At 35.8% G+C, this 24,453-nt stretch overlaps 1 protein-coding gene across 1 annotated transcript in view; it reads right to left on the bottom strand.

The window, feature by feature from the left end:
- Window positions 1–24,453, bottom strand: part of galt (galactose-1-phosphate uridylyltransferase) — a 137,395-nt gene that overhangs the window by 6,681 nt on the left and 106,261 nt on the right. The window contains exon 10 of the mRNA XM_051121959.1: window positions 1,800–1,954. Within this exon, the coding sequence (XP_050977916.1) occupies window positions 1,800–1,954 (155 nt within the window). The remainder of the gene's footprint in view (window positions 1–1,799; window positions 1,955–24,453) is intronic.

The following is a 24,453-nucleotide window of genomic DNA, read 5'->3' as shown; positions in this document are numbered from 1 at the left end:
GGACAGTAGCTCAGCACCGCTGAAAGAGTCACAAACTGTTAAGCGTGACATTATAACAGTGCTTTAGGACTCCTTTGTTGGAGCCTGGCGGAAAACAACAGACGTCACCTCACTAGCCAATTATTTAAAAATCTGACAGCGGCGGTTGTCAGAAAAGCCACTTCAAAAGGCATTTATAACCTGTGGTTTTGAAGAAGCGGGGCTGAGTAATGTTAGGTCATGAAATCCTGGCATAAAGGAAGAGGTTATCTACAACTTAGGTGTTGAACTACGAATAATTGGGAAGCTAAAGCTTAGGGGAAACTCTAAATGTAGTGGAAAGACTGATAAAAACACTCCTTCGGGAGTCAGGAGAAGAATACAGTCTAAAGGTCTGCATGGGTGTTATATCGAGCCCAGATCCAGCCTGTAAATGAAAACCTGTGACCAAATCTCAGTCATCAGTTTTATTTTCTCTCATGTGACTGACCCAAATGCACGTTTACAGAGAGACAACACCCTGCCAATATTTCTGTTGAAATTAAAAGAACATATCCATTATAATTTAGTATTATTTTTATTATTCTAAATACAATGAAAGAAAATTATTATTATATTTTCAGATGCAATTTGTAGATGCATTAAAATAAATATTTAAAATAAAAGTTTACATTATTACTGTTATAATATTTAAGAACTTTTATTAGAAAATAATATACAAGCAATATTTAATATGTAATTATGTTTAATATTTAGGAATAAAATATTTATTATAAATATACTGCTAGATGCACCAACAGCCTGCTAAGAGTTATGTTAAAAATATGATATTATTATTATTATTAATTGTTGTTATTCAAATAGTTTTAACATTATACATGATAAATATTATAAATATGTAACTGTAAATATTAATTTGAATTTCCATTTTATATATTACTTATTGAATATTAAATTTTTAATGAGCCTGCCAAGTTCTTAAATATTTATTAAAATAATGTATTAATAATAATATTTATACTAATATGTATACTACTACTACTACTACTAATAATAATAATTGTTGTTTGTTCAAATAGTTTTGACATTATAAATAATAAATATTATAAATATGTAATTGTAAATAATATTTAGAATTTCCATTTTACATATTACTTATTGAACATTACATTTTAAATGAGCCTGCCAAGTTGTTAAATATTTATTAAAATAATGTATTTATAATAATACTAATAGTTATTATTATTATTATTATTATTATTATTATTACTGTTGTTGGTGATGTTGTTGTTATAAATACAATGAAATAACATTTTTATACTTATATTTCCATATGCAATTTGTAAATGCATTAAAAAAGTACTTATAATCATATTTTCCATTATTACTGTTAGTAATAAAATGTAAGAATATTAAATAATATTTAATTTTATTAATGTTGAATATTTAATTTAAAAAAATATTTATTATACATATATTGTTAGATGCACCAACAGGCTGCTAAGAGATCAAATTATTATTATTATTATTGTTTATTTATAATAATACTAATAGTTATTATTACTATTATTATTATTATTAGTTGTTGTTGTTGTTGTTGCTGCTGTTGGTCAAATATCTTGACATTATAAATTAGAAATATTATAAATATCTAATTGTAAATATTATTTAGAATTCCAATTGTACATATTACTTATTGGGCATGTTGCACATATTGCACATTTTTTATGAGCTAACAGCCTGCCAAATTATTAAATATTTATTGTAATATTTTTTTATTATTATTATTATTATTAATAATAATAATAATAATAGCATACCTGTTCAGGTGTAAGATCCCTCTGTTCATTAGCGAGCATCTCATATCCAACCATGAACTTGCGGATGGTTGCGGATCGCAGTAGAGGAGGATAGTAATGAGCATGAAGCTGCCAGTGGCTCATGTCTTCCTTTAGATGACTTCCTGTCGGGGCCCCTGGAAAGCAGACCACAACTGTGACCACACATACTGTACTACAGTCAGACAATACTAAGAGAATCATCCTATCTAGATTCAATTAAATTTAAAACTTTAAAGAAAATATTCCCAACCCCATTTTCTTCCATAATGTAATGCATTTCTAAATGGAAAAGGGAACAGAGTGGGATTTAATCCATCAGAAACGGACTGGATGGTGAAAAGTGGTTGATACTCCATTGTCATTTCAAACCTGTATGTCTCTCTTTCTTCTGCATTAAAACAGGCTGTTTTGAAGAATTTCTTCATGTGTTTTTGTGCATAATATGAAAGTCAATGGGGTTCAAAATAACAGTGGAGCCAACTGACTTTCATTGTATGCAGAATTTTTTTAATTATTCAAAATTGCCCGAATTACTGCAATAAACTAGAAAGAATTATCTACAATTATAGCCTAAAACAATAGCTAGACAGCTGCCATTTCAGAGTTGGACCGAGTTTACAAAGACAAATGTTCATTTTCTGGAGTAACATTCTGTGACAAATCAGGCCAAAAACACTTATTAAGAAAGTAACAGGGTCAAGTTTAATTTTACATTGACTTTCAGAATTATGTCAAGACCTCTACTGACTGATCTTTACAAAGAAATGAAAGTTCAGTCATTCCCATTAAGACGTTAAGATGCGATGGCTCATTAAGTTTACTACGTGTTTCATTTTCAGCAACAGATCAGACAGATCAAAAAATGCATGGTGTCCCGATGGAGGACATTCTCAAAACCCTTCAAAAAAGTCAAAAATGACTGGGTGCACGATTCGGCCCGATCAAATTGACTTGGCACGGATCTGTCTCACGAGCGTCTGCAGCTACATCAAAGCCGAATATGCTGAACAGACCAAACCGCAGCACTGGGCCTCAGCTAAAACCTTAATTAAAAAGCCAGCCAACGTACAGTAACAGGGCCTGCGAACGTTCGGATGCCAGTGGCATGCGAGACATCTCTCGTAAGGTTTCACGGTGCATATTAAGTTATAAAATGGCTGTGAGAACCAGCGGTTTGGCCGTCCGCCCAATCCCAGATCCCCCGCTCTTATCCCCATGTAATGAATGAAAAGCGTATCATGCAAGTTAAATCAGATTCATCCTGACCGCTCCAGTGAAACGGCTGTTCATTTCCTTTGCTGACATTTTCTCCACTGCCTCATGCTGGCTGGATGTTACTGGGTTTGGATCGGGTCTCGCTTCCCAGCACTCACATGCTCGCACGTCTCTTTCTGGCCCGTCTTGGGTTTCTTCTCGATTTTGTTGACTTTCCTGGTTTACATTTGGCTCTCGGCTCTCGGCTCTCGGCTCTCAGGGGTTAGTTACTTCAATGCAGTGAGAAGGTATGCAGAGATAGCTGGCTTGAGGCCATTCTCGTCCCGCGCCAGTGAAAATAATGTAAGGCTCAGATTCTCCAGTACTGTACTTATTGTAAACAGTCTGAACGTGTAAAAACACTTGGCACAATGGCCAACAATATCAAGTTCGGTGATCTGAGCTCAATAAGACATTCCATGTCTATTTAACAATTACAGTGATGTCATCTTTTCTAATAAAATTGTGAATGTTGCACAGAATCCGCCTTGAACAAGACCTTCCTATAATGTTACACTGCATTAAAAGGCTTATCTTAGTATGTTTGTCTCGTTTCTAGTCAAAATATCTAACAATTTTTAAATTAAGATGCATTTAATAGATAATCAAAATGACATAAGATATTTAGTCTTGCTTTAAGCAAATGCACTCTAAATGCAAATGCATTTAGTCCCCCCTACCCCCCTGGGAAAGAAGTAAAAATATTAAAATATTAAATATTCTTACCCCACTGGCAGATAATTGTACTTATTTTAAGCAAACTGCACTTAATTTTGTGGGTTTTTTTTTTTTTTTTTTTTATTTCCCCCTGGAACAAGACTAAATATCTTATGTCATTTTGGTTATCTAGTAAATGCATCTTAATTTAAGATTTTTTTAAATAGATATTTTAAATAGAAACAAGACAAAAATACTAAGTAAGATAAGCCTTTTTTTTTTTGCACTGTATTACGATTCATAAATATTATAATAAAAAAAAAAAAAAAAACAATTCTTTCTGGTCCTCGAATCTGATTGGCTGATAAGAGTGCAATATTCTAGTGATATCGGAACTCCAACCGTGTTACCGTTTGTATCACTCCGCTTGCGGTATTTTTCACAGTGAGTGTCATGGCGTACGCCGCTATAATTTTATAAATATAATTGTTTTTGTGTCACGGAATATTTAAGGTACTATATAATATATAAAAGTTTTTAGGCAAGAATGTACTTGTTTAGACTTCAAAAATATGCGGTTTGTTAATAAAGATAATGTCTTTTTGAACATTTTTTTCAACGTTTTCAGAGAGCCAACGTTTTCATGAACCTGCCGAGCGCAGCCTTACCTCGGCCAGATCTTCTGGAATTTGCTGCTGACTCTGATGTCTCAATTGCGATTAATCATGAGATATAATTTGCTTGACTTGCTAACAGGCAGTCTTTGGTCTCATTAATCTATTATATGTTCCAGAGCAAATAGTTTTGGCTGAGGGCAGAATCTTATTACATTTTATATAAAAGATGTAATGCTGCCTTTGTCATTTTGACTGAACTGCCTAGCAACTTTTATGATGGCTGTTGTTGTTTATTAAATATTATTATTCAGTAAATAAGATCTTATATAAATATAGTAATATTTAGTTATAGGTTTTAGTATTGCATGTTTGTGATGATGATTTTAGTGATGATGATACATTTTTCGCCATTAGCTGGCGACAAGAGACGTTTTTGTGAGTCAGCAATAAAGACTTTTATATTAAAATATACTAAAACAGGGTTGTAAACAAGGAAGCTATATTTAGTTTCAACAAAACATTGTAAGACACAGCCTAAAAAATGCACTGAACAGCGCTGTCATCGGAAATCACCCTAGATGAAAGGATAGTACAACAAAGATATCGCTTTCCTCAATGGACATTCAAACTCATGTTTTATTGTGAATATAAATTGAGCTGAAGAATGAATGCTGTATCTGATGCATGTAATAACATTCACTCAGTCCACCTCTCTCCCATAATACTACACAGTACAGTAAGCTTTTAAAGTGTCCCTATTATGCCTTTTCAAATATGATCTTTCATGCAGTGTGTCATGTAGCTGTACGTGAACATAAACTATCTGCAAAGTTGTGAAGCCGATAGTGCACAATAAATAAAGTTATTGTCTATCAAAAAAAAGAGTCGGCTCACATTTGCCTGAACGAGTCGTCAGGAATTCGAATATTTTTCTGTTACGGCCACACGTCACAAAGTAACACATTTGCATAATACCCGCCCACGTTCTGTGTCGCGAACAACTTGCCCGCCCATAAATTTCCATGTGGTTTACGTCACATGGAAATTTACACGTACATTATACAGAAGACGCTGTATCCTACGCTGTGAGTAAAACTGTTTTATATTCACTTCCAAAAGATGATGAATCTACAAAGATTCTATTTTCTGGCGATAGTTCAAAATACGTAGTTGTGTATGTTATGTTGGGTAACAACCCTGCACATGTCTTGCTAACCGGTTAAATCACACTTCTGTAGTTCTGTTGTTCAGCTGTGGACCCACTGTAGTCTGACAATTTGTAATTGATGCAGCTTGACTGTCTGTCTGTCTCATTAGTTGGAGTAATGATAAAGGATGGTGCACGAAGCAGCTTTCACACCGAATGCGGAAAGCGCTGTGCTATGAAACCCATTCGTTTCAATATCTTTTGTTTTTGCCTGGACCAAAGCACACGCGCAGCGGAGCATGCACGCCACAGACAAAGTTCAAATAAGTTGTTCAAATAAACTTTAGGAAACCAGCACTTTCCGCGTTCATTGTGAAAGTGTGTGAAATCGATGCCATCTTTTCTATGTATTGACAAGTATCGAGTGCTGTCAGTCAGTTATGGCAATGGGTGTTTAGTTTTCCGACATGCTGTACGCGGTAGACCAATCATAAAGAACTGCGCCATCTGACCAATCACAGCAGTGAGGGCTCACGGAAAGGAGGGGTTTAGAGAGACTGATTCTTCGAACTGCTTTGCACGAGTCGTTTAGGAATCATTTAGAAATGAGGTAAAATTAAATCTATTTTTGGAGAAAACTGAAGTGTTTTTTGACCTTGCATACATGTAAACCTGTTTTGGGAGTCTATTAAAACAATATTATCAACCTTTAAAATGGCATAATAGAGGCACTTTAATACAGTAATACAGTTAGCTTTAAATGAAGCAACTCAACATTGACGTTTTCAAATTAGTAACAGAGTACTGAAATTTGAATCCGTAGCAGAAGGAGGTAGTTCTACACAAAAAAGGTTTTTTTTAAAGACAATCTGTTGTTGTTTCTTATGTATTTAGACACCCGTGCCATCAAACTGTTGTATAAACGTAATGTCACACTACGGCTGAATCACAGCCGTGCCGATATACAGATATATCGCACTGCTACTTGTGTGCTGTTGCCCATTTAATTTCTTAATCACCATTGATATGCACACAGCACCTAATTTATGTACTCTATATTATACAGAATACATAGAACAGACAGTGTAACCTCATCTGACTTCAAACTTTTAGGAAGGTCTACCTCCAATATATATATATATATATATCTCACACCTGCCTGAATAGATTCCAGTGTAGCTTTATTGTGTTTACAGCTATTAAAAATACATATGACGATATTGACATTTGGAGGTGAAAAACAACACAAAAATGTCCTTATCTGAGCTCAGAGTCTGAAACAAACATACATTCCACTTCTAGAGCAAACATACATTTGTGTGACTGGAGTTTTGGCTCAAAAATATTATAGTTACTCACTTGTAGATCCTTCTAACAACGTCCCCATGTAAAAACTAGCCATGTTTTTTTCTTCCTATAATTTGAAAGAAAAACACACATGCACACACACACAAAAACACTTCCTTCTCATAACCACCAATTAAAATCAAGGCTGAAGCACTACTAATTTGGGTTGCCTCATTAGCGGTGACAATAGTGCATCAAAACAGAGCAGGCTCTGCTATCTTCTTGCTAATATTAAAAGCAAAGAAGATCAGAAGTTTGCTTTTAATAAAAAAAGAGCAGTAGATGCAGTTAATCTCAACCAGAATTCAAAGTACAAATATTTGAGATGGGGATTTTAACCTAAAATTTCAGGTGGTTCCTTACACAGATCCTTAACGCTCCAGAAAACTTCAGAATTAATATACAATAAACATATTTACTACTTTTTAAAGCTTGTCAGTCCCAGTACCCATTTATTAAACTAAATAACTAATTTTATGCCCCACAGTGGGGGAAAAAATCAAGTTTTGAATGGCATGAGGGAAAGTAAATGATTATTGTGCTTGCAGATCTTGGATTTAGTCCATCTTCAATTGACTATTTTTGCTTTAAATGAAATACGTCTTTTCTGTGATGAATCGGATTAGCTAAATAATAAGGCAAGCTGAATTCAAGGTATGCTTTTAGAGCTTTTATTCAATTAAAGTCTTCACATTTCTTATCCGCGAAGGTACGCTATGTTTACTTGTTTGGAAAGGCTAAAGCTATCTAATAATTCCCAATTTGCACCGGCGTGCAGAAATGGCCATAAAACAAACAACTTCAATGAGAGTAAAAGCAGGATTTCAGTGCTGAGAAGTTGCACTAGTTAGGGTGACTGGCTGGTAATTTTCCCTTTGCAGTCTGAATAATGTGCCATGACTGTTTATCTTGTTTCTCCACCTAAATATATAAGGCCTCCAACATCCTGATTAAATTATTCAATGTGAAACGCATTTCATTTCTTGCTGAAAAAGAGTTGTTTATTATATCAAGTGTGAATGATGAATAAATTGCAGATAGCTGTGGTCTGCAGTACGGCTCGTGCTTGAGCTCCAACAGCCTTGAGTGATGAAGCTAAAACCTGTTCAACATGCTCGACGTGTCTAAACAGACTGAATGCCACCTGGTTAGGCGCTCTTGCTGATCTCACAGACTTTGTTCTTCTTACAGCTTTCAATTGACTTGCCTTCAATCGATATATGTTCATCTGATGTTACACAGTATAATTATGAAATGAATACTGACATCTCAGGTGGAGGTCAACATTCTTTTAGAAATTATCCTTACTGAAAAAATGTGGACATGCAAAAATAAATAAATAAAATAAAAATATAGCTGCAAGCAGCGATTACCGGGGTTCAAGCACTTTAAGGCATTTGAGCACATATGAAAAAATACATTATTTAGCAAGCCTGTAAACCACCTAAATCAATGATTTAAAAAAAGCATTTTGGGCAAATCTAAGGGATTAACCATAGAAATATTATGTTTTTTTTAACGTTCATGACTGGTATAGCACCAGCTGTGGCCCGATCTCCTTAAAACTTAGCATGCTTGTTTAGAATCAACTGTCACATATGCTCACCAGGTTCATGAAGTTTTGAATTTTCCTTTAGGATTTATATGATTTGGGGTAAATTTGGACTGGCCCTAGCTTCCCAAAAGGTGAATTTTAACATTTTTGATAATTATTGACCTAGAGAGTCTAGAGAATTGTACTGCAGTGTTTTTTTTTTCCAGCAAGAAACCTAGGATTGATCGACAGCAGTGGTTGTAGAGGCAAAGTTGTCCAGAACAAATAATTCTATTGTATGATATGAATATTGTGTGTATGTGCAAAAAAAAAAAAAAGGTGAAATGTTGAATCATTTACATCCTTAAAAAATGTGATATTGCCCCCCCAGTGGCTGTTTTCTTTAAAATTTCTCAGACCTTTGGGGCCGTGAGACAAACAGGCCCACTGAGATTTGTTCCGATCGGCCTCCGTTAACCTTGTCTAATAGGTGCTCAAACTTCATCGGCCAATTGCGGCCATGTTTTATTGAGATGTGCAAATGTCCTTATAGACACTTGTGGCACTTTGGACCAAGACCGTGCTCAGCAATTTTCATGTTGATAGGACCAATTGTTGCGTAGGTATAGCCATTTTTATAAATTTTTTTCTATCATATGTGGCCAAGCTCCATGATTTTTGTCCTGTGGCCTCAGATTGACCTCTTACATAAATGTTCTGAGTGTTCTGGTGAGATATCTCATTCTGTTCAGGAGTATAGGCATTTTACTTAAAGTGGCCCCGCCCCTTTCAAACGTTTTGGTGCCCCTTTGCAACGGCGAGTCAAAAAACTTTTTTTGATAATTATTGATATTCACTCTCCAGAGAATCCTTCTGCACTGGTTTTCCGACATGAGCCAAGGATTTCAACGACAACAGGCACTTGAGCCTGCGACTGATGTTTAGAAGTTATAAACAATTTCGTACTTTTGATCGCTGTAGCGTTTTCATCAGTCCAACTGGGACGAGCCTTGGTGACGTTGTCGGCAGTTTGAGTACTACCATCCCTCCAAGTTTCAAGTGTCTACAACTAACGGTTTGGTCTGCATGGTATCCTTCAAGGAGAATGCAATCCCATAATGTATTGCATCATGCTCTGTTAATAACTACAGTGGTGGATGAATCGAGATAAATGATTATAAATAGGGTTGGGTATCAAGAACCAGTTCTATTTTAGAACCGATTCTAAATTTCCAAGAAACAAGTATTCGATAAATGATCACATTTTCTGCGATCACATTTTAAAAAGAGCTCCATTATTAAGACTTGTATGGCTTAATGTAATGTAAATTTTGTCTCTTACTAAAATATGTAGTAGAAAACCCATGAAAGAGTTATGTTATTTATAAAATCCACATTGTTTCATGCATATTATATCCATATTTTGGACTATGGGGGGCGCCATTATTTAGATGACGTGAAATGGTTGCACTCGGTGAGCTACTGGTGTTACCTGTTGCTAATTTTACTGGACAACTTGGGAAATAAAATGCTGATATGATGACACATTATGTAGCTTTAATTTTTAGTCGAAGGGCAGCAAGAGAAGCAAAGTCTTCACTGTTACGATAAGATGGGAAGAAAAGAACAGGAAGATGCCTGTGGATGAATAAATCTTCTTAAAGACCTACGTCTTTGTTCTCTCCACTTTAGCCCTGATGCCTTTGAGGCTTGTAGTAGACCGCAGCTACTGAAAGAGCTTGCAAATGGCAGAGACAAGAAATGCTAGATGCCATTCTGGCAGGATGTAAACAGGCAGAGGCTTGTCATGATGCCGCAGCCACTGAACGAGTTTCTTAGCACAGAATTTCACTCGATATCTGGGGGGTGTCTAGACTCCTTGTGGGGAAAAACTGATGGTACGACATTTGGTTTAAGTCTACGCTTACATACATTGCAACCTGTAAGCTCTTTCAGTAGCTGTGGTCATCGTATCAGTAATTTTATGTTCTGAATTGTGTTGTAGTAAAAATAGCAAAAGGTGCCAGTAGCTCACAGAGTGCAACCATTTGACGTCATCGAAATAATGGTACACCTCTTAGTACAAAACATGTATAAAAAGATGTGGATTTTTTAAATGACGTAAATATGGGTTTTCTACTCCATATTTCAGTAAGAGACATAATTTACTTTATAGGCCATATAAGTCATTTTCAAAACAAAGATTCAAATATAATGTACTCACCCCCTTGTCATCCAAGATGTTCATGTCTTTCTTTCTTCGGTCGTAAAGAAATTATGTTTTTTGAGGAAAACATTTCAGGATTTGTCTCCATATAATGGACTGATATGGTGCCCCGATTTTGAACTTTCAAAAATGCAGTTTAAATGCGGCTTCAAACAATCACAAATGCGGTCGTAAAACCAGCCGAGGAAGAAGGGTCTTATCTAGCGAAATGATTGGTTATTTACATTAAAAAAATACAATTTGAATACTTTTTAATCTCAAAAGCTCATCACGCCTTTCTCTACCTGAACTCTGTGTATTCTGACTCAAGACAGTTAGTGTATGTCGAAAAATTCCAATCGCATTTTCCAACTTCAAAAATCATTTTAAAATCATCCTACATCACTGCAGAAGTACCGACCCAGTCTATGCAAAGTGAACATGCAAAGAAGATCAAACATCCTTAACAAAAAAGGTAAAACAGTGATATAGGACAATTTTGAAGTTGAGGGAGAACATGAGATGGGAGTTTTTCGACATACCCTAGCTGTCATGAGCTGGAACAAAAACAGTCCAGGCAGAGTAAGACAAGATAAGCGTTTGGCATTAAAGGGGTCATCGGATGCCCATTTTCCACAAGTTGATATGATTTTTTAGGGTCTTAATGAAAAGTCTCTAATATACTTTGGTTAAAAATTCTCAATGGTAGTGTAAAACAACAACCTTTTTACCTTGTCAAAATGAGCTCTGCAAAAATCATCCCATTCTGAGGAGATTGCTCCTTTAAATGCAAACGCTTCTGGTCACATGTCTAGATCCACAGCTATTACAAACAGTACTAGGTAGATTACTTGGAAACAGTAGTCTGATTCCAAATTAAAATGTATTGATATTGTGTGAATAATAAGTAATCATGTAATCAATAAAGAGTAACTGGAATCTGATTACTATTTTAAATTGTAATATAGTCTAATTACAAGTACTACATTTCTTTGGAACACTGATACAAGCTTGTGGCACTCACAAGCCATTTTTAAAAGAGACAGTAAAAATACAAATTGCATTTGAAAGCAGTTTTGTTGGTGTGATCAGCTCATCTAGGCACCATACTGGTTTTACTAAGCAGATTTTACCAATATTTACGTTAGTAAAACTTACAAACCCAAGAAAGTCAGAATTATAAGGTGACATCAGTGAGAGCGGCTCATTAACGGTGAAAGTCGCCATGCTGCTAACGCACAACAGAGACGTGCGCTAATTAGCCCGCTAACGCTACCTCCCAGGCTCATCAGAACGCCTTTGTGCCTTCAGTGACAAAAAAACAAATATTTTCTTTCCCCAAACTAATGAGCTCCATTGGAAACGGAATAACAAGCCTTTCACGGGACGCCGTGTATAATGGCGTCCTTTATTAAATGTGACTTTCCCCTCTTCGGAACACGAAATGAAAGTCGAGGCCTCCTGAAACTAAAACACTTGAAAGTGAAGCTCGACTATCACGGCTGCAAAACAGGAATCTTGTTTCTTACGTTGGCTTTTGGAGTGAAATATGACCTGGACAGGTTGCACACATGACTCTCGTCATTTTCTGGCTGGGTTTTCTATTACGGAGAAGAGAGAAACATTATACTCTCAGTGAAATCCTCAGCTCTGTTCATGAGGTATCTGTTTCTAAGGAGACTCTAACTCACTGTAGGAGGTGCTGAGCAACCCTCGAGTCCATCTGGACCCATTGAACCTCCTGTCCATCAGATACTACATGTTCCTCACACACTGCTAGCATTAGGAGGTCAGGACAGCTAGACTGACACGTCTGATTACACAACATTTACAGATAAATTTACATAATAGACAACTAGATTTTTTAGTAGTGGTTGTTTAGTGTCTTAAAAATAGACCCCACCCCAATTCCATATGATCTTCTGGACCCTCATTCAATGCAAGTCGTGGGATTGTTTTGTAGTCTACCCCGCAACCTTAGCAAGCACGATTAATGAATACAAATAAACACGCTGTGTGTGCTTCAAATCTGCTGCAACCCGATTTTTATCCAGACGTACTGAGAAAACAACTTCTCCAGCCTTAACTGTTCTGACTGTGGCTTGTAAACAGACCTAATGAAAATAGTTTGTTCCCAACTTAATCTGAGGCTTCATACCCATAATGCAAAGCTTAGGAGAAATGCCAGTCCTCATCTCTAGGGCTTTTACTCTGTAGTTCTTTTTATTTTTTCTTTACTCTGAATGGCATGGATCTATCAAAACACTGAATTTGAAATGCAATCAGACCAAATTTTTTTCAGGGGAAGGAAAGCTATTTGGAATATATCAGGAACAAAAGCATTTGAAGAAAGTATCACAACAAGGATTCATTTATGAAATATGCCTGGACTAACACTGTAGCTCCAGAATACACTGTAGGACAGAATAATATAGCTTTTTGAAAATGCTGGAGATTAAATAAATAGATATTTTGAGTACATACTTAAATGCTGCTTTCTATGTACATTTCGTGCTATCTACACCAGTTGCCTTGCCCATCTTCATTCTGTTCAAAAGTTTTCACCCAGCTCTTAATGCATCATTTTTCCTTCTGGAGCATTAGTCAGTATTAAATTAAAAACAACATGCATTTTGTATGATTCCTATTATTTTGGTAAAATAATTAATATTTAGCAGATTCTTCAGCCATTAAGAATGTTAGACACATTAATTCATATTTCAAAATTAAGAGATTGTAATGTTTTTTTCATCTCGATGAATTGGACATAGCCTTAAAAAATGTCATGTGGTGCGACCATGATTTATATTAAAATTAATTATTTATTAATTATACCTTGCTTTTCCTTTTAATCATATTTTATTAAACCTTTATTAATATATTATACTATTTTACTATATTAATACTATACTATTAATTCTTTTATACTATATTATTTTCCAAACACATTATTAAATGCCTCACTGAATGCTGTTATTAGATTTTTTTAAGATTAACACAATTATATAATGAATTGCTTCGCAAGTAACTCTCCTCAACACTGACTCCAATTATTTCCATCAACGCAGATTTATATAACTTGTCTAAACTGTTTCTGTTCGTTTATGAAGGCTCTAATAATTGTGAAAATGAGACATAACAAATATTTTTTTTCATTTCCACACATGAAACACATTGCTAATGAAGCCTTCAATGTCAAGCTGAATTCCTCCAGCTACTGGTTTCCCATGTTCTGTCGGCTCCTCCCGGCCTCTGTGAAGGGAAGCATTGAGAGCCAGACTTCTGTTGAGCCGTATCCTCCTCTCACACTCACTACTGTAACCTGCTCTCAGCGCCAACTCAATATCTTCACTGAAATGCACTCTGGAGAGACGCCATCTTTAGCTGGGCGTACGACACATCAGCAAGCAAATGTGAGCTTTATATTACAATAAGCACATATTATTAATAGAGAGAGCCATATGTGGGTGAAACCTCAGTTAGAAGAACATCTGTGGCCCCAGGATCATTTTCATTTTTTTTTTTTTTGGCCAGGGTTTCTTTATATTGGGCTTTTCCCCTACCCAGACCTTTTAACTCTAATATTACATTTTAAAAAGTGTTTAAAAAAGATTTTATTTGCATTTTTCCATACAAAATACATTTAAAATATATTTAATTTAAAACGTATTAGAACAGGGGTTCTCAACTCTGGCCCGCGAGATCCGTTTTCCTGCAGAGTTCAGCTCCAACCCTAATCAAACACGCTTAAACAAGTTAATCAAGGTCTTTAGACAGGTGAGTTTGAGCAAGGTTGGAGCTAAACTCTGTATGAAAACGGATCTCGCAGGCAAGAGTTGAGAACCCTGTATTCGAATCTTGTATTTATGATTTTTTTATGAATATTTTTGTTTAAATGTTTAATTAATCTTTTTTTTGCTATTATTTCCTTTGATTTTTATAAACATATGATAACAAAAAACACAGTGTCTAAAATAAATACATAAATAAATAAAATTCAAACATAGTATTATTTTATGTATAATTAACATGTATATGTAATACAAAATGCATATTTTTTGTTTAGTACTGACCTAAGATATTTCACATAAAAGACATTTACATATAGCCCACAAGAATTTTTTGGTTTTGTTTTATTTTGTTTAGTGATAGTTGTTCATGAGTCCCTTGTTTGTCCTGAACAGTTAAACTGCCTGATGTTCTTCAGAAAAAATCTTGAAGTCCCACAAATTCTTTGGTTTACCAGCATTTTTATGTATTTAAACCCTTTCCAACAATGCCTGTATGATTTTGAGATCCATCTTTTCACACTGAGGACAACTGAGGGACTCATATGCAACTATTACAGAAGGTTCAAACACTCACTGATGCTTCAGAAGGAATTAAGAGCCTTCAAAAAAAAACAAACCAACAACAACAACAACAAAAGGATATTTAGGCAAAATAAGAAAAATTAAGAGCCATGGGGTGAAAACTTTTTTTGAATTTGAAGATCAGGGTAAATTTAACTTATTTTGTCTTCTGGGAAACATCCAAGTATCTTCTGTCGCTTCTGAAAGGCAGTACTAAATGAAAAAATATGATATTTAGGCAAAATGTACACATCTTCATTCTGTTCAAAGGTTTTCACCCCAGGCTCTTAATGCATTGTTTTTCCTTCTGAAGCATGAGTGAGCGTTTGAACCTTCTGGAATAATTGCATATGAGTCCCTCAGTTGTCCTCAGTGTGAAAAGATGGATCTCAGAATCATACAGCCATTGTTGGAAAGGGTTCAAATACACAAAAATGCTATATATATTACACACACACACACCAGAAATGTTATTAACTTTAATCAAAATTCCACTTGAAGGTTGATGAAGGCCGTGATCAAATCTTTCCAGGATCCAGGAGATGTGCTAAATGTTTTAATAGATGAATCATAGTTTGAGGAACTTTTTAAAATTTCAAGTAGTGAAAGATATTATTAGACTGAAGAATCACCAATGAAATGATAGAACTGTAGTGTTATATTGGAGACTGCACAGATGCATTTGTAAAAGATACATGAGTCATTGGGCTCCATGACTCATCGGGATTTAATATTTGGATGAATTACATATCAAAACAATACAAAACAACAGCCTCAGATGGAACAGAAATACTTGCATTTCAGAGCTCACAAACACGCACAGAGAAACCTGCAGCCCGTGCTGGTGTTTTAAGTGTTTCTCTGATAGAATAGGCCTAATATCTGTGTAAGAATGATTTAATATGCCTGGCTGCTTATTCAGACAAGCCTGACCACGGCATATTAGGGACGATGCCATCACTTTTATGAGGATAATTCATTTGTCGGGTATGAAATGGCCTGTGGATCCCAACGACGGAGGATAAGAGGCAGGAGGTTATGGTGGGTAACTAAAGCGACCCTCTTCTGAAGATTTACTTCAACAGAGATTGAAAGAAGCAACTTTATGACAATAGAACTGAACACTTAAACTAGTCTGCACCACATAGTGTGTACTAAACACTGGGCCTTCAAGACAATTCTTTTAAAGTTTCAAACTAGCTGTTTCTGTGACAGAACAACAAATGAAATGGAAAAGTGGCTGTAGATTTGACAATTTTTCAATCTTTGATGAGATTCATTCTCAGAAAGTGACTCTTCTAGCTTTTATATTGAAGGAAAGGCTCTGACAGATTCTGCAGATGAGGTCTGCACTGTTAAAAGATCAGCCGTCAATGCCAAATACACACTACAGGAAAGAAGGTCACAGCCCTGCACACATTTAAACACAGTTTCTTGTTCTCTGTTTTGCTGACAACCTTATGGTGCACACTTTACACAACGAACCTCAGATGTGCATCAAATACAAGGTCACTCTCATCACCAACTGTAGCAAAGATCAGGAAATCATCACACAAAATCAGCCAACAAACAGAGTACAAGCAAAGAAATGAAGAAAATATCTCAGGGCTCTATGCTTACTTTTCTTTTAAGGAGCACTTGTGCTACTAACTTAAAAAATGTAGAAGCACAAGTCAAAATTTCAGGAATACCTTCTAATCAATAATCAAAAAATCTGATCAAAAATTAGCTTTCCCATTACGAGGTGATATTTGACTTGCTAAAGTGATTTACAGGGGAATTTTGTTTTTACCTTTGTAATGGCATGTTCCTATCTTTATTAAAAGTATGTCATCTTTTGGCAAATTTTTTAAAATATATATTTTATAAGCTTTTTAAAATGTCTAATTAAAACAACAGAATAAGTTACCAATTAAATTAAATCAGTCTGAACAAAATTGTACTACAGAGGTGGCACAGAAGAACACATAACTGGCTTGTAGATGTATTTTCATGTTTAATGAGGCTTAGAGGTGGCATGAGTGCAATCAAACTCATAAATTCATGATGAGATTGTTTTAAAGGGGTCATCGGATGCCCATTTTCCACAAGTTGATATGATTCTTTAGGGTCTTAATGAATAGTCCATAACATGCTTTGGTTAAAATTAACAATGGTAGTGTAAATAACACCTTTTTTACCTTGCCAAAATCAGCTCTGCAAAAATCATCCTGTTCTGGTCGAGGCTGCTTTAAATGTTAATGAGCTCTGCTCTTTCTCGTTGTGGAGTGACGAGCCTGTTTACTTTAGCCACGTTTAGCCGATAAACTTGCTAACTAGCACGTTATTAGGAAAGGTGATTGCAAAACTCATAAAAAAACGCTTATACTCACTTCTGCTGTAAGTGAAGCTCGATCATGAATGATTTGTGCGAACATAGACGGATATATGTAGATCAGGAGGCGCATTCCCTTCACAAACAAACGTAATCCACTGCATCTTCAGCAGCTCAGATGTCAAGAGTAAATGATGACCACTGTGTTCATTATTACATCCAGCAACACAACACCTCAATCGCTCAATCGGAGATATTCTTGTCTAACTTACATCCCTACTCCAGCATCGAAACAATGGAGGTCGGACTGTTACAGCTGATCTGAGGTAAGACGCTCATGTCAATCAACTATTGTGGGAGCGGCCTCTGTTGGTGTGACGCCACAACGACAGGCATCTGAGAATGGCTCGATTTGAAAAAGGGGATATTATTTTTACAGATTAATTAAAAAACACTGCATGGATTTGTTTCATTATAGGGTAGATGTGTACACACTGCCAACACACATTAATGTTCAAACAACATGTAAAAATAAACTTTGCATCTGATAACCCCTTTACATATAGAATTTTAAATATAGAAATATTAAATGATTTAAATAACTTAAAATATATTTTAAAAATGAAACTGAAACTGCCAATAAGTCACTGATTTAATTACTGAATCATTCATTCATTTGATTTGTTCGAATGGCTGATTCATTCAGGAATAAAGCAAGTGTCTTTATAAATGGAAAATTAAATCACTGACTCACTAGATTCATTTAAAAACGCACGTTCATTCATAAACAAAACACCACTGTGTTTGAATGGAGATGCGCAGTGGCTCAGTTGTGACTTGTTTCAAACTATTTTTAATGACGAAACAGAGCAAAATCAGGCAATAGTGTTATAGTCAGTAGTCAACAGTGTTATAATGTTAGCCACTTAATATTAACTTGTTTATTTAACTGTTGTATTAAATCAGTATCTCATTTACAAACTCCCTTACAAATCATTAAAATCTGTCACTCATCTTAGTTCATTGTGATTTACAAAGTTCCATTATAATGAACAAAGCTCTCTACACTGCACAATCAATCTCTTATTTACACTCTCTCTGTTTATGAAAGGATTTGTCAGATATGATACATTACTCAACAATGCAAAAACACGTAGAAACCTTTGAAGCTCCCCTCAGAGCAAACACAAATATGCTTATTGGGTGCTCCTATTTAATATTTTTTCATAGTCGCAGGCAGGAGTTTTTTTAGTCGCAAATGCGCCGGTCGTACTGTAGAGCCCCGTATCTGGCAAAACCACAAAGTTCACCATTTTATTTAACTAACAATCTTATTTTTTGCCACATTTCTAACCAATTTAGTCACAGTCTGGAGCCCTGCTTTGACTTGGTCACACTTCCTGCTGACCAAGACAAGTCATTTTTGAAATCTGAATGACTTCACGCTCTTCAACATATTCTCAAAATGTTTCTTTGCAGAGACGACAACAACAACAAAACTCCATCAGTCTATAATGTTACCGAAAACAGTGTCACTACATCTAGCAATTTCCCAACCTCCCAGTAAGATTCATTTTCAAACACGACTAGTGGCACATCAAGTTACTCACTGCATATTGAAGGAGAGACTTTGACAACTTGTGTAGGTGGTTCTACACTGCTGAAAGGTAAACCAATAAAGAGAGCAGAGAGACATAAGCATGTGTCTGTGCCGTCTATTCAGGCTCTCGTCTGCCCGATCACATATTCTCACCGGCTCCGAAATGTCTGTTCAATGACTGCTGTCCTGTATCTTCAGTACTGGCATAAAATTCATCTCATTCCATGCAATAATCCACACATTCTATAAGCAACAAATAGAACATCACACTGTGCATGACAATACTTCTTTGTAATATACTATTTGTAAAATTTAAAGAAGAAAATCTTGTTTTACACTATAAGCATATGTAAGCAAAGCAGTAGTGTAACCACAAAAGCAACTGCTAAATTCAAAAATTTACACAGCAAAAGATAATTTTTCAAAATCAGTTAATAAATCAACCATTAAGGGGGTCATCGGATGCAAACTTCACTTTTCAACATGCTGTTTGAACATTAATGTGTGTTGGCAGTGTATGTACAAATCTACCCTATAATGATAATCTGAAATAATCTGAATATCCCCTTTTTCAAATCGAGCCATTCTCAGATGCCTGTCGTTGTGGCGTCACACCAACAGAGGCCGCTCCCACAATAGTTGATTGACATGAGCGTCTTACCTCAGATCAGCTGTAACAGTCCAACCTCTTTGTTTCGATGCCGGAGCAGGGATGTAAATTAGACAAGAATATCTCAGATTGAGCGATTGAGGTGTTGTGTTGCTGGATGTAATAATGAACATAGTGGTCATCATTTACTCCTGAAATCATTCGTGATCCAGCTTTACCTACAGCAGAAGTGAGTATAAGGTTTTTTTTATGAATCTCTGCAATCATTTTTCCTTATAACATGCTAGTTAACAAGTTTCATGGCTAAATGCAGCTAAAGTAAACAGGCTCGTCACTCCACAGAGAGTAGAGAGGGGCGGGGCGAGCAGAGCTCATTTGCATTTAAAGGAACAATCCCTCAGAATGGGATGATTTTTGCAGAGCTCATTTTGACAAGGTAAAAAGGGTGTTGTTTTACACAACCATTGAGAATTTTTAACCAAAGTATATTATAGACTTTTCATTAAGACCCTAAAGAATCATGTCAACTTGTGGAAAATGGGCATCTGGTGACCCCTTTAAATATAAGTTATATGAGGAGAAACACCACATTTAATTCCAGATGTTAATTAATTAAAGGTGCACTAAGCGATATTTGAAGAACGCTTTTGACCACAATGGAGAATCAAGTCCCAAAACCCACGTGCAGCCAATCAGCAGTAAGGGGAGTGTCTAGTAATGATATATGTGAAAAAAAGAGGAACATATTGGAGGAACAAAATATTAAATAGAAGGGTTACGATCAAGCAAGAGTTAGATCCCGTTTAAATATTGGAGCAACTTTCCAGTGGTGGAGAGAACTCAAGGAGCAGGGAAGACCTGGAATCAAATGCCGAGGTTGCTTTGTTTCTTCTTGATAGGTGAGTAACATTGATTTTGCTTTGTTTCTCACAACTTCATACCCTCTGCGGTCAGACATAGAAGATTCTGCCATTGTCATTTCTGGGGTTGTGTATGCACGTGTGACATGGTGATATCAAAATAGGGCCGAGGTCCTGTTGGGGTATGGATGTGTTTGTTTGTGCTTTCACATGTCAACATAATTTGGTAAAATTCACTTAGTGCACCTTTGATTATGCATATTAATGATTTAGTACACATAACTGCACCAAAGATGATGAATGCATATATGAATTTTTATAACCATATGTTCATAGGTTTTTGTTTAGTCTTCTTTTTTTTGTTGTTGTTTAATCTACTAAGGGTTAATTATTAGGGTTGACTTACTTTTTCCTAAAAATGGTATGCTTGGTATATAAATCAAAACATGCAAAATCGCCTAAGTGCAAAATTACGTTTTCTAATTAAACTGCATAATGAGATAAGATTCTCATTAGGTTGAATAAACTACTTAATCCTTAGGATTCATTCAGATGTAATAAATAGAATGTGTTTGTGTGTCATGACTGAGCTAAGTGGCTCAATCTTGCTATTGCATGAACCTCACTGGACTCTGGAATTTTATATTGATCTGGCCTTGCCGTTAATTGGTTCTACCATTATGGATCCATGTGCGGGAAAATTTTATTCAAATAATAACAATAACAACCAAAGTAAACCAAAATAAGAAAAAGCAAACCTCAACAAAACAGCCTTGAAGGACAAGACCAAATAATAAACACAACGGGTGCTTCTTGATATCCAAATTGATGCTTGCTCATTTCCTCTCTCCACTGAAGTGCTTTGAAACACACAGCGTCATTCTATGTGTTGATGCAATTTAAAATGAAACCAGTAGTGTTTTGTTTATATCACAGCTTGGCCCAAAGCCTTTGCTCGGTAAAGCCACATTTGCCAGATTATTACAGCCATAGACTAACAGAATCCCCTTTTAGATTCACTATTAAAAAGTAAAATGGTGATCATAATGATTCTGAGGATGTGTTGTTTGAAAAGCGTGTCATTTATGTTGGTGAATGGCATCTGTGATATTTCTTTCACTCGTTAGCACTGTTCGTCTAACCATCTCTCCTCATAATCTCATCCATATCACAATAAAATATAGCTTTCCGTGTAGAATTCAAATTGGTCCGACACGTTTTGTGATCTGCACTGACTCACACATATGATCCGCTCAGTGCTATTGTGCATCTGGACTGAAGCAGACTGTATGCGCACCCGGCGGTTTTGAATGCTTATTTCTTCTAAATGCAAATTTTGTTATTGTTTTGGAGCACAATAGCTTACAGACAACAATAAGGCTAACATATTCTTTCTAAAAAACAAAACAAAAAAACTTAATTTTGATTTCATGGGGACTTTAAATAAACCATACAGTTCATGTCATATATTTAAACAGGGCATCTTGCTTTATTAATATTTGTCACAAATATATATTTCCCACATACTGCAAGACCGGAAGCGTTAGCTTTAGCCGTTACACTTTTTCAGCTAATGGTTGCAGGTTTGCCATCTAGTGGCTTTGGCTGATATGGTAATTAACAAACAAGACAGCTGGAAACAATCAAACCAATAACAAGGGGAAACAGGAACCAAGAAAAACTACAAAATAAAAGTCCACACACAAGCCAGGTGACATAAAACAGGAAACGTGACTCAGATAAAGTACTTACTGCATTTAAACCACATTTGAAAGTGTCCCAATTTAAATTTCAAAAGTTTGCTTTTGTCACAAATGTAACTTAGTTTTTAAATGCAGTCTTTGAACTTAAACTCAGACCCTGTCGAAAAAAACTGCATATGCTGGTTAGGTATGTTTTGATGCTGGTTTATGCTGGTCCTTGACCAGCAGCATGACCAGCTAAGGACCAGCATAAACCAGCAAAGGACCAGCTTAAACCAGCAAAGGACCATCTTAAACCAGCTAAGGACCAGCATAAACCAGCTAAGGACCAGCTTAAACCAGCAAAGGACCAGCATAAACCAGCTAAGGACCAGCTTAAACCAGCATCAAAACATACCTACCAGCATATGCTGTTTTATTCGTGGTTAGGTAGGTCATGAAGCATGGATGTCGGTTTAAGCTGGTCCTTAGCTGGTCATGAGCTGGAGTGACCAGCTTAGGACCAGCTTAAATCAGCTCAAATCAGCATCCATGCTTCAACACCTACCTAACCAGCATATGCTGTTTTTTTTTTAGCAGGGGACCTTGACTGAAATACACTAAAACAAATATTATTATTATTTTTTTTTTTAACTTAAATCAATAGCTTTGATTCCCCTACATTTTGTTCACAGCTCAATCAATACAGAGCTTGTCTATCTTTTGGCAATGACTGTGTCTGGTCTTTGAAGTGAAATATCAATACCACAGTACAGTTCTGAATTCATCATAAGGGCTTTTAGAAATTTAAACAAAGGCAATAAACTTTTGAAAAATGAAAAGTTCTACAAGCTTATTGAACAAATTCTGTTAAATAAGATGTCTAACCCCAAAATATCTTAAACATTATGTTCTAAAAATGCTGTTGGGAGTACTACAAAATAACATCTTTTGATTGTAAGAACCAGTGTCAGGAGTAACACATTACAAGTAATGCAAGTTACATAATCAGATTACTTTTTTTTCTAAGTAACTAGTATAAAGTAACTGATTACTTTTTCATTTACAAGGAAGTATCAGAGTTAACTTTTCCAATAAGTAATGCAAGTTGCTTTGTTTTCCCATCTACACTCTTAAAAATAAAGGTTCTTTATTGGCATCAATGATTCGACAAAGAACCTTGAACATCCATGGAACCTTTCAAATGTAGAAAACTTTTAGATTTTTAGAATGTTCTTCAAAATTTAAAGGGGTCATCGGATACCCATTTTCCACAAGTTGATATGATTCTTTAGGGTCTTAATGAAAAGTCTGTATTATACTTTAGTTAAAAATTCTCAGTGGTAGTGTAAAACAACACCCTTTTTACCTTGCCAAAATCAGCTCCGCAAAAATCATCCCATTCTGGTCGAGGCTGCTTTAAATGCAAATGAGCTTTGCTCGCCCCACCGGGGGAGACGCATTAGATCGGGAGACGCATTCCCTTCACAAACAAACGTAATCTACTGCATCTTCAGCAGCTCGGGAATGTCGGGAATAAATGACGACCACTATGTTCATTATTACATCCAGCAACACAACACCTCAATCGCTCAATTCTTGTCTAACATGGAGGTTGGACTGTTACAGCTGATCTGAGGTAAGACACTCATGTCAATCAACTATCGTGGGAGTGGCCTCTGTGGGTGTGATGCAACAACGACAGGCATCTGAGAATGGCTCGATTAATGTTCAAACAGCATGTAAAAGTGAACTTAGCATCCGATGACCCCTTTAAGAACTCTTTACTGAAGGGTTCTTTGGGGAACCAAAAATGGTTTTTCTATGGCATCACTGCTAAAGAACCTCTTTGAAGACTTTATTTTTAATATTGTACTGACTGACAGCTCCCCTGTCCCCATGCTGAGAGAAACTGGCGGTAAGTACAGAGGCAGTGTGTGCGCTGTGTGAGCATGATGCTTACTGTAGAACTAGACTAAATGTGAACATGCATTCACTCATCTCACTTGCACAAAAACAGATTAAGTATTCCTCAAGTTGAATAAAAACAGAGAAATGCAAACTGCAAACAAATAACGCAAATCTGCAACAGTTAAATATGTTAAATAATAGAATTTATGTATTTAATCCTATTTTATTTACCAATGCCTTAGCTGCTGACATTTGATGATCCAATTCAACCATTCTTCAGTCAATCAAACCAGAATGGCAGGACGACTGAAAAGTTGCACCCTTTACTGTATAGACGTGAATTTACATTCCCTTCAGCCTGAAGCTTATTCATTTCACTTTTGGTGAGAAAGGGCTTTAACAATTTGCCAAAAGAACATTTCATCGTAAAAACAAGCAAGCAAGCCAAAGATGAGGAAAAGTAATCCAAAAGTAATGTAACACATTACTTTCAATAGAAGTAACTTAAATCGTTACTTTTTAGGGAGTACAATCTTAAAAAT

The sequence above is a fragment of the Labeo rohita genome, chromosome 10 (assembly GCF_022985175.1).
Source record: "Labeo rohita strain BAU-BD-2019 chromosome 10, IGBB_LRoh.1.0, whole genome shotgun sequence".
NCBI lineage: Eukaryota > Metazoa > Chordata > Actinopteri > Cypriniformes > Cyprinidae > Labeo > Labeo rohita.
Note: the sequence above shows the minus strand (reverse complement) of the source record. Positions and strands in the feature narration are given on the sequence as shown.